This window comes from Cynoglossus semilaevis, chromosome 14 (assembly GCF_000523025.1).
Source record: "Cynoglossus semilaevis isolate Cse_v1.0 chromosome 14, Cse_v1.0, whole genome shotgun sequence".
NCBI classification, from domain to species: Eukaryota; Metazoa; Chordata; class Actinopteri; order Pleuronectiformes; family Cynoglossidae; genus Cynoglossus; species Cynoglossus semilaevis.
Genome location: NC_024320.1, coordinates 25,204,802 through 25,216,443, shown reverse-complemented (window position 1 = coordinate 25,216,443; position 11,642 = coordinate 25,204,802). Strand labels below are relative to the sequence as shown.

The window sequence follows — 11,642 nt, the reverse complement described above, 5'->3', positions numbered from 1 at the left end:
TGAGCCAATAAAAGAGGCACTTCCTCCGTCCCCCCCCCCCCCCCCCCCCACACACACACACATTAGTTATTTGATTAAATGGACAGATTATCAAGATGAGTCCTTAAACTGTGGGCTGTGTCAGTTCTAGGAAGTAGTAGGTTCATGGAGAGGTTAGCTAAATGCTAAAGGTGAAAAACCATCTGGTGCTAATAGGCAGTTCGGGAACTCCCCTTGTGTTCGTTTAGCATTAGCCTACTGTGGTTCCGTGGGTGCAGCCATCTGGTTTTAATGTGCCGTTTGCAAGCGGGTCTGTTCTCACTGATGTTTATCTTGCAGTCACAAGTCCAGGGTGAAGGGTTACCTACGTCTGAAGATGGCCTATCTGCCCAGTCAGGGAGGGCCCGAGGAGGAGGCTGGGGAAATACGGGAGGAGGCGGAGGTAAGGCTTTTGAGCTCTCACTCTTCAGGATAAGCAGAAGAAAAAGAATGACGTAAGTTATGTGTAAAATATAAAGTTCAGAAGAGCTCGGAGATGGAAGTTAATGGACCACCTTGATAAAAATGTGAGTCGTTTGCACAGGGTGAGAAGAGAAGGGATAATTCTTGCCCTTTTCTTTTCTCTAAGAATCCTGGCATCACGTTGCTGCCAGAAATCTGGTGAAAGGCTTTTCCAGGACAGGCTCTGGAAAAACCATTTACTATATGGCCTGTTACTTGGAGAAATAGGAACTTCTAATTTTTTTGTCTTCTTCCTGAATTTAAATTTAGTTTTTATGGAGTGTTAAAAAATGTGAAGATGTTACTTGAAAATGGAACATTAAACCAACAAAGTATAAAGAAACATCAATGCTGCTTTGTTTACATTTTTGTGGTAAATTTAAAAACCTCCTCTTTTCACCCTTTGGACTTCGGATTCTGTCAAAACATCATATCTAACGCCTGTTGTGTAGTTCACCACTCTCTTGGCCACCTTCTCTGTCTGCATATCTCGGTTGGGGTTTAAATCTGCCCACCCTGGTGGTAACACTCATACAAACACAAACCATTTAGATCTTAGATCCTTTAGTGGCACGTATCCCTCCCAGACAGACAAAACTAAGGAACTGAAAACGAGTTAAAAAAAAAAAACCCAAAAACATTTCAAACCACAAGAGAGGAATCGAAACAATATTAACCAACCACAAGTGAATCCAACATCTTTAATGCATTTCCATGCTCTAAGATTTTCACTGATGCTTTTGAGTCAGACCAGTTTACTCCTACAGTACATCTGACACCAAACACTCTGTTTCTTTGACAGGGTTGGGATGAATCTGCCGATTCAGGCTCTCAGCGACAGCAGCTACTGCCTCCATTGCCCCCAGGCTGGGAGGAGAAGGTGGACAACCTGGGACGCACCTACTATGTCAACCATAACAACCGCTCAACACAGTGGAAAAGGCCCTCCAACATGTATGCTAAATGTCTTTCCTTTAATTCCCAATGCGTTTTTCTCACTTGTAATAAAAAAATAAATTAAAAAAAAGGTTAAGTTTGGAAACCAATCGGGGAGATGATAATATTTTGATAGACATTATGTCATAGGCAAATGTTGAAAGAAATGTTGGTGAAAACTATAGACGTTATATAGAACATGATAGACATTATGTCATAGGCAAATGTTTGAAGAAATGTTGGTGAAAACGTTATATAGAACAGTCACGTTTTTCTCAGTGATGTGACTATTGTTACAAAGTGCAGCCGCTTGAACCTGCTCTGCTTTATTCTGTTACAAATTAGCACAATAAGTTCTTCTAATATTGTAGAAGTACAATATTGTACTAATATCATTAATTTTTATATATTATTTAGTCTAATCACCTCATTATTTAGACCTGACACCTGGGGGTGGAAACAAATAAAACAGTGTGTGTCTTGTGTTTATTTTGCTGTAACCGTAACCGCCTCTTGATCTCTCATGAAAAAAAAGAAAGAAAAAGAGCTCCAATTGCTTTATATTTAAATTTTCTTATCATTCAGTCATGATTTTCACTGTCTATTTTTTGTGACATTGTTTCTTTCATTTATAGGGATGTGAATTCGGAGACAGAGAGTGATAATCAGCAGCGGCAAATCCATCAGGAAGCACACCGCGTGTTCCGATCACGACGCCACATCAGTGAGGACCTGGAGAACGAGCACCTGGAATCCAGGGACATGGACAATGTGAGAGAAAAGTGCAATGTGAAATTTAAAAAAAAAAACCACACATTTGTGCTAAGCCACATGGGTCTGCACTTACAAAGTGTCTGAAACTACCTGTGGCTTTCTCCTGCCTGTTGCTAATGCAGTCTTGGGAGCTGATCACAGAAGAAGATCAGACTGACAGCTCACCCACGTCTCTGCCCGGCCCCTCCTCCGTCCAACCTACACCTGTCACGCAGGAATTCACGGAAGATTTGAATCTGCGGCTGTCGCTCAGTCCTGATTCAAATGGAGAGTTGCCGGGGCCCAGCTCTGCTCTGGTGAGATTTGAAAACGTCCTCACTAATAGTATTCTTCTTCTCACCACTTACCTGCTGTCTTTGTTGTTTTTTTACACAGAGCCCGCTCTCCAACAGACTGCGCTCCTCCAGTATGACAGATGGCGTCAGTGACCAGGCCCAGGCTCCTCCTCTTATGGTACATATTTCTCAGCAGATACACTTCCCTTCCACCTCCTCGTCATCCTCCTCCTCCTCCTCCTCCTCCTCCTCTGTTTTTCTTTGGCTTCCTGCCTTTCCTTGTTGCCTCACTCTGAGCACAGTGAACATCCTTGTCTTTGTTCTCTGATTGCCTTAGCAGGTTTGTAGTGGTGTAATACTGACCTCATCTTTGTTGGCATGTCTTCGTGTTGATAGCTTGCCCCACATTGAAATCACTCCACTTTTTTGCTCCTCTTCCTTTTGGGATTTCCCCTTTCTCTCTAGCAGGATGGCGGCGTGCCTGTTGCTCCTCGGCTTTTTCTCCTACTATACATTTTCAACACCGTCCTGTCTTCATGTATGTACAGGAGCATAGAGCCTTTTTCTTCCTCCCTCTCCTCTCCCCCGTTCTGCCTTTTCGTCCTGGTAATTTTTTCTCGCCAGCATTTGACATTTTGAAGTAGTTTCACAGCTTTGTGTCAACAGCCTTGCAATTCTATACAAAAAACTGTAGCAAGGAGGTAAGATTAAAAGAAAAAAAAAAACAACAACAACAAAGGACTAACGTAGCAAGGAGGTAAGATTAAAAGAAAAAGAAAAACAACAACAAAGGACTAACAGTCTAAATATTGTCCCAGTTCTGAGTCAGTGAAGATTAACATTAAGCATTGTGCTGCAAGATCTGAATCAGAAATTTATCACGCAGTTGAGTCACAGCGAGGAGCTTCAGAAGTTATATAAGCACTGATGTCAGGGCCGTACGAGAGCAACACACAACTCCTCAGACTTCTGTAACAAATATGTGTGTGTGGTCTTTGGTTTGTAATGTATGATGATCCTGACAAAAATCTTTATTTTTGTGTGTGGTCTTTGGTTTGTAATGTATAAAAATCTTTATTTCGGTGTACTGATGGAACTGAACTTCAAATTACAGGAGGCGGATGTATGTGTTTAACTTATGGTCGTAACCGTTGTTCAAATTTGTTTTTTGTCAGCCCTATGTTTGACATCTGTTTTGAATGGGACAAGTATTGATGTATAGAATGATATAAGACCTGACGTGGACCAGATCAGTTGTTGCTACAGCAGACGGAACAAGCGACGCTGATCGATGAAAACGTGTCTACCACACTTGACCTTTGACATTGATTTGTACCTGTGCTCAGTAACTTTAGAGTCACAGTGATGTGTGTCGTCCTCTCAATCGCACTGGAGGTGCAGTTCATCCTGAGATCCATTCAATAAACTGGGTTTTATTTTTTTGCAAACTTTGTTTATTGAATTCTTTTTCAGAAATTGCACATTGTCATAAAGATGGACAGATGGATTCTGTCTACCTATATGACAATGTGCAATTTCAGAAAAAAGTTCATCAACAAGGGAAAACATAAAATACACAGTACCATCCTTTTATAGAAACAAAACAAGCACATTTATAAATAAGATTCATATGTGACTAAGAGGAAACAGGTTAGTCTGGAACAGAAGACAAGTTGGTCTGGTCGGCTTATTTCAACAATGGCCTCCATATTTGGAGACTAATTCTCAGAGGACCCCTGTAATGACATTCTGGCTTCACAATCCGTGTTTCAACGTTAACTTTCTGCAGCTTTTGTTGTCTCGATTCTTCCTCTGTCTTGATTTCCTCTGCAATTTTTTCTGGAAGGATCACGTTTCAGCTTCTCCTAACCTGCTGCACGTCTTGTGTAAACAAATCGTCTGTAAAGTCAAATTTCTGCCCCGTTGCCTCAGTTGTCACGCTTCAGTCGGTGTCATTCCCTCCACCCCCTTAGAAAATGTGGTGAATCATTTTCCCCGCCAAAATTCACAGTCACCAGAATCACCTTCAGGCTGTCACTCTCCGCTGATGACGATTCCTCACTTTTCTCATCCACTGTTCCGTCACTCTCTCTCCCTCTCTCTCTCTCTCTCTCATGCCCCAGCAATTCTACTGCAGTAATGAAACTATGACACATTTTGAACTAAAGACCACCCCTCTCATGTTGTCTACTATCAGCAGAGTGTGCAGACCAGAAGGACAAGAGCTCAAACTGTCTCAGGTGGTGAAGAGTCCATGGTAATATCGCAGTTCATATACAGTACAAACCCTCTCAGATGTTCAGCCCTCGTTTGAGGCTTTACACTCATGGTATAATTGATTAACCTTTATGAGGAAATCAGGATTTGGTTTTTTTAAATGCTCAAATACGGTGACAGGTAATTGTGTCACGTGACGTGTCTGGCAGAACTCCTTATGTTGGTGCTTGTCAGTGATGTTGTATGTGTGTCCATGTGGGTTGTCTTTGAATGAGTTTATTTGGTAATCCATTGAGTCTTGAAATATATTATTATATGTCCCATGATTCTCTATAAGGAAACTTCTTTTTTATTTTTAAACATCAAATTTTTAGAATAACTGTGATAAGCATTTCTTCTTGAACTTTTTTGCATTTTTTTTGTTGTTTTTTTTAGGAAAATAATACAACTTACATTTTGAAACATCATTCATAAATCAGAAGCCTCGAAGCCAATGAGTTGAATATTGTGATACCTGCTAATTGGAAAAATATATTGCAAATACAATTCGAGGCAAGTGACTGAACTCTGAGAGAAAAAAATCCATCTCGATAAACACATTTTTTATCACGTACCTACTTATAGCCAGGGTGATGCTGTGTAGTTTGCCTTACTAAAGTGCAGGACCCCTGCCTTTCCGTTGGGCTGTACACCTCTTTTTTGTGACATGATTTTGATCTTCAAGCAACAACTGATGGAAATCTTTTCATGTTCATTTTCACCTTAGGTAATATTATTGTCTTTTGTTATTTACGGATTTGTTACTGAAAACGATCAATGTCACGTCTCACTCTTTAAACGGCAGCTCTGCAGCCATTGAGTTTCATTACTGCCACCCACTGTTTGTGTTTTTATTTCATACTGTAGAATTATCTGGATCGAAACCAAATCAAGGTGAAGGGAAGTTCCACTGGGCACATTGACCTCCCGTGACCTTTTACAAATGACTGAAGTCGTTATAGTTCAGTGTGATGGATTATATTTTTTCAGGAAACTTAACATAAAAAAACATCGTCAATGTCTGTTGCCTCCAGGCAGACCTAAACATGCCAGTCCATCAGAATATAATATAAAGGGAACTAGAATTCCCTCAAAGTTTCAAGCTAGCCTGTACTGATCGGTTGTCTTTGCTTTGCTTTTTCCCCACACTGGGTCAGTCTCCTTCGTCGGCTGCTTATGCCTTGACCACCCCTGGCCTGCCCCCTGGATGGGAGGAGAGGAAGGACACCAAGGGAAGAACTTATTACGTCAACCATAACAACCGCACCACAACTTGGACTAGACCAATAGTGCAGGTATAGCAGGTCTGAAGGCACAGTGTCAGGCTGGACCCTCTTTATGCATGGGACTGGACCTAACCTTGATCCCTGTTGTGGCCCAGGCCTGTGACGTGCCGTTGTTCCTCTCCTTCCTCTGTACCCACCGTCTTTACTCTCTGTGTAGCCATAACCAGTGATGGGAAGAAAGAAAAAGACATTTTGTAACATCAGAGCTTCTCTGTCTTTCCCTCTGTCCCTCTGTGTCCTATTCTGTCCAACCTTGTTGTACATCTTCCTTCTCTGTTTAGCATCAGGTTTCTTACACTGGGAGAAAATACAAGTCTTTGTTTTGCAAACGTTTGCGTGGAACGACAACCACCACATTCTTTTCTACTTCTCTTTTTGTTTTTCTTCTCTTTTTCCACTTGTCCTTCCCTGTCCTTGTGTCTGCTAGCGAGGCAGCTCCGTGTAGACGGATTTCTGCGTTGTGTTGTGGTTTATTCTCATGTCTTCTTCTTTTCAATCCCCTCTTAATCAGAGCTCTTATAGCCCTGTACATTACACCTCCAATGACAAATGATGCTTTGCAGTATGATGGGGATTTCTTTTCCACCAGCCAACATCATTTGTCATATTCTGAAACCCTGTGTAACCTCAAAAGTGCTATTCTCACTGACAGCTGACTGAAGACGGAGCCAGCACGTCGGCGGCAGCGTTAGCATCAGCGTCCGGTGGAGCCTCGGCCCTGGCATCAGCATCCACCCCTCCCTCCTCTTCCAATGCCTCCAACAACCACCTCCATGAACCCCAAGTCCGAAGACCTCGTAGCCTCAGCTCCCCTACCGTCACCCTTTCCACCCCTTTTGAGGTGAGACCCAGCCTCCTGTATTGTTCCTCTCCACCGCGCCCACATCTTTTTTCCTCTCTTTTTTCCATCCTGAGATGTGTTTATTTGTCTTCTTCATTTTATTCACTCTCTTTATGGTCCGTCTTTTCTCTCATCAGTTAAATCTTCACATTACACATTATAACACTTCATTGTTCCCTTCTCTTCACAGGTTATCTTTATTCTCGCTTAAACATGGAGGAAACAAAGGTTGCTCATCCATTTCTCAGAGTTGGCCTTTTCTTTTCTTTATACTCTTCTGTTTTTCTTTATCTTTAACACATGACCTCATGCCTGACGTCTTGGCCCTTCTTATTTAGACCTTCAGCAGTCATGTGATATGGTCATGGTTTGGTCAGTTTGGTGATTTTTTTTTTTAAATAGTTTGCTTTCTCTCTGCAGTGCAGATTGCCTTCAAGCAGTTTACACAGCTGAGGAAATTCTGTTGAATCCTAAAATGGAAGATCTATCCTGTTACTGCTCAATGAATAATTTAAGCCAATCACAGGCCCTAAAAGATTGAGTAGTTTGCTAAAGTGAACCCAGGGACATACAAGTGCTACTACCGACCTTGGGAACTGAATATTGATGCTATTTCGATGACACAAGAACAAGAAGAGAGAGTTTTCTTGGCTAATGTTTCAAGACTATTTTAAATGTCACAACATTCGTTCTCATTCATTCTTCTTTCTCTTGTATTCTCCATAGATTTGATAGTATGGTAGGGGAAGTGGGAAATACATTTACCAGCTCACTGTTTACAAGCGCTTTTGTAAGGCTGTTAGCAACGCCATATTTTCAAATGTAACACTTTTTATATATGTATAGTTATATATGTATATATATGTATATGCATATATATGTGTATATGTATGTGTATGCATATGTGTGTATATATATATATATACAAAAATATACACACATATATATATACATACATATATATGTGTATATATATGTATATATATATATGTGTATATATATATATATATACAAAAATATACACACATATATATATACATACATATATATGTGTATATATGTATATATGTATATATATATATGTATATATGTATGTATATATATATGTGTGTATATTTTTGTATATATATATATATATACAAAAATATACACACATATATATATACATACATATATATGTGTATATATGTATATATATATATGCATATATATATATACATATATACATACAGCTCAACTTGATACAGTGTATGTCTCCTTATCATAACCTTGGTGTTGATTGGCTCCCTACAGGATTACATCAAAAAATCAGTCTTTTACTTGCAGTTTTCATACTGATCTATTTTCTTCTTTACAGTTTTCCACCAACTCACCCATCAGAGGACTGGTTTCTGTACATCTTACTGTGCTGCCATCCCATTCCTGTCGTTCACCTGCTTTGATTTCACTGGGACATGGAGTATTTTTTAAAACCTTCATGTTCTCCCCTCTGTGTTACCAGGGAGCCAACAATATCCAGGTGCGAAGGGCTGTGAAGGACACCTTCTCCAACCCCCAGTCTCCTCAACCATCCCCGTACAGTTCTCCCAAATCCCAGCACAAAGCACAGCAGAGCTTTCTGCCCCCTGGCTGGGAGATGAGGATCGCCCCCAATGGACGGCCATTTTTCATTGATCACAACAGCAGAACAACGACCTGGGTGAGCTAACATTTCAATTAGCACAGTCTGAGTGTTTCTTTTCTACAGCTGACAGTGGTTTTTTTTTTACTATAAGTAGTAAAATGTCTGGCTTTCCTACCACTGTCAGAAAGGGTATCCAGGATAAAAACTTCTTTTTCTCAAAAAAAAAAAACACTACATTTTAGCTCTCCTCTATAAAAAGAAACGATTCTAAACAAAACATAAATTACTAGAATTTAATTTGAACATTGTTTGCATTGCAGTACAATTTGATTTATCACAGAATCAGTTCACCTGGGAACAAACAGTTAAAGTCTTAAATACTAAACGGGCTCATTAGCAAAAACTTTGCTTTCACCTTAGTATAAAATCAGCACCAAAATCTGGGGCAGTGGTTAGCTTTGCTTTTACTTGAGATTCTACTGACACCTGCTGGTGTTAAAAGCAACTACAATTTCATAAATGCCCAATGTAGAATTGAACTGTATAAACCTTGAGTCTGTTTAAAACATTATTTAATTTCAAGTTAATCGCTTTCCTGTGGCTTACTTTGTCCTTTTGTCCCCCAAAACCAGGAGGACCCCAGGTTAAAATATCCAGTTCATATGAGGAATAAGGGATCGATGGAGCCTGGGGACCTCGGCCCACTTCCTGTAAGTACAGTCATGGTTCCAGTACCTACACAGTTTACGCACGGACTGACGATGAGTGCGGCTTTATTTGCAAATATCATTTGATTTATATTAACACAAACACAGATTACTATTACTTTCCAAAAATTTAGTAAAGCCTCTGCAAATACAACGCAGAGGTTTTTGGTAGATTTTTCCGAGACATTCCATCGACAAAGGTGACGTTGTTTCCCAGGTAGTCAATGGAAACCCCAGCAGAGGAGCATCAGAAAGTGGTGCGGACAGTGAGCGCAGCTTATAGCTCAATAGGAAATGTGATTGAAAACGTTGTCTCTATTACTCTACTATTTCCATATTTTTAAATAGACAAATAAAATTGAAAATGTTGTCAAAAGAAGTCTCAAGAAAGTGATGTTGTGGTGTTGAAGCAGTGCAGCTGGTTGTAGTGAAAAACTGTAGTATTTGAGTAGTACCACGGTGGGTATCTGTGCATCCCATCTGTATGGAGTTAAACGCTTTAAGACCATGTTAGATAAGGGTTCTTCCAGTTTGTTGGTAAGAAAGAAGGAAGTACAGTAGAGTCTTGATCAAATCCTAAGGTTGTACGTCTCACTGGACTGTGTGGTGTGTGTGCATGTGGGTATGTTCTCTCTCTCTCTCTCTTCCTCTCTCTCCCTCTCTCGTCCATCTCTTTTCTCCTTCCACTCCGTTCTGGTGGAACTTCTACACCTGGCCATGTCTGTTTGGCAGAACCTACCAGAGGAGGTTGGTTGGTGCCTCCCTCACTCTGCCTGCCTTCTTATATACCTGTCTGGTCTGGTCTGGTCTGGTCTGGTCAAATGCCTGCAGACAGCCTTGTCCCCCACCGCCCGCCCCTCCCCAAACTCACCCCTACTATCTCTGTAACTTTTCTCTCTCTCTGTTTCTTATGACCAGCATGAGTGGACTGTACCTCTACTTTGATTTCCATCTTTATTGTGTGTACATTTTCCTGTCTTTTCCGAGCTCCCTCCCTGCACCGTCACCTCTGATCATTATTGTTTAATGTGGTGGCTCCCCCGGTGGTGGAACCTACAGATTATTTCATTATGTTGAAAGTAGAAAAAATATTTTTGTTTTTATTCTTAGTGGAAAAATAGGTTGGTAAAAAAAATGGAGAGGAGGAAGAGGACAGTTTGGAAATAGTTAAGGGGGTGGGAGGGTTTGGGGGCATAGGTCAAATGAAAACTTGTGGTTTTACTGCATGTGTTAGCACGTTTCCATTCACGTGTCCACTCATGCAGTAACAAAAACAGACACAGTATTATATAGTGTTGCTTGACACTTTGTTGACCTTTGACTCTACTCTGTAATTTTGATGAGGGCCTGATTCATGTTGCTGTATAAGTGTGTGTACGTGGGTGTGTGCGTGTGTGGTCACCATGTCAGTGTTGGTGTTCTGGTTTAGACAGGGAGTGGTGGTTGGACTTAATGTTGTGATCGTATCCCTGCCTTGCTGTTGTCTCTGACTTGACTCAAATAGCATGGAAATCCTTTTATTATTTCTGTGTTGGTTTACATTTTGTACTTTTTGTTCTTTCACACAGAATTGGCCTGAAAGTGTTTATTTGTTAATCAGGTTCAATCAAAGTTGAGTTTTTAATGAAGGCTAAACGATGAAGGGATTTATTTGCTAATTGAGAAAGGCCATTTTTAACTTTCCTGTGGTGAGGTCTCGGTTTTAATGCTCCTTAAACTTCTTTGTGTTTTTTTTGTTTGTTTTTTTTCAGCCTGGTTGGGAGGAAAGAATTCATACAGACGGACGCACTTTCTACATCGACCACAGTAAGATGACACTGTTTTCTTCATGAGTAGTGTTTTTTTTTCTTGTCTTTGTTGTTTTTGCAGTATATGTTTCAACACAAAACCTCTTTAAACGTGCTTTTGTCTGACAAATCAACCATATGCAGCATATGTTCTCATCCACTGCTCCACCAGGCGACTTCCAGTACTACAGTACTACTAGTACAGTATAGCCCTGATAATTCCTTCAGAGATGTACGGTCAAGAAATCAGTTTAGGACCTTTGTGAGGTGGTGCTTCATCTTACAGGAATTTACTAGTAATTAACATAGTTGGCAACACTATTCCAGTGGACTTTCAAGTAGCACTTAGTCGCTACCAATTGTTCCAACATGGGCCAAGAAAACACCTCGGTTTGATAACCTTTTGGTTCTTTGGTTCTTGATGACGGTGCCCTAGAATGGAGTTGAACTGGTGTCCCAGATGATGTGGCCTAGAGCAGTAAAACAAATCCAGTCATATCCCTTTACTTTTTCCATTCAAAGATAATCTGGTCAAAACAACAGGTCATTCAGACTTTGATTCTAACAGATGAAAGTCTGTAAAATGTTTGACTTAGAAAATGTAATGATCCTTCAACGACGGTGCAGTATTACCGGTCCGCAGTAATGGCTGATGGTACAAAAAAAAGGGTTGGGG

At 40.5% G+C, this 11,642-nt stretch overlaps 1 protein-coding gene across 6 annotated transcripts in view; it reads left to right on the top strand.

Annotated features, from left to right (window-relative positions):
* nedd4l (NEDD4 like E3 ubiquitin protein ligase) overlaps window positions 1-11,642 on the top strand; it is a 38,396-nt gene that overhangs the window by 19,767 nt on the left and 6,987 nt on the right. For 3 of the 6 annotated variants that reach the window (XM_025062122.1, XM_017038711.2, XM_008326065.3), the window contains 11 exons: window positions 319-421; window positions 1,283-1,434; window positions 2,052-2,187; window positions 2,313-2,486; window positions 2,566-2,643; window positions 4,663-4,722; window positions 5,879-6,016; window positions 6,660-6,848; window positions 8,350-8,547; window positions 9,105-9,182; window positions 10,931-10,985. In XM_025062122.1, the coding sequence (XP_024917890.1) occupies window positions 319-421; window positions 1,283-1,434; window positions 2,052-2,187; window positions 2,313-2,486; window positions 2,566-2,643; window positions 4,663-4,722; window positions 5,879-6,016; window positions 6,660-6,848; window positions 8,350-8,547; window positions 9,105-9,182; window positions 10,931-10,985 (1,361 nt within the window). The remainder of the gene's footprint in view (window positions 1-318; window positions 422-1,282; window positions 1,435-2,051; window positions 2,188-2,312; window positions 2,487-2,565; window positions 2,644-4,662; window positions 4,723-5,878; window positions 6,017-6,659; window positions 6,849-8,349; window positions 8,548-9,104; window positions 9,183-10,930; window positions 10,986-11,642) is intronic. The other 3 variants (XM_008326068.3, XM_025062119.1, XM_025062120.1) reach the window with 2 other exon arrangements.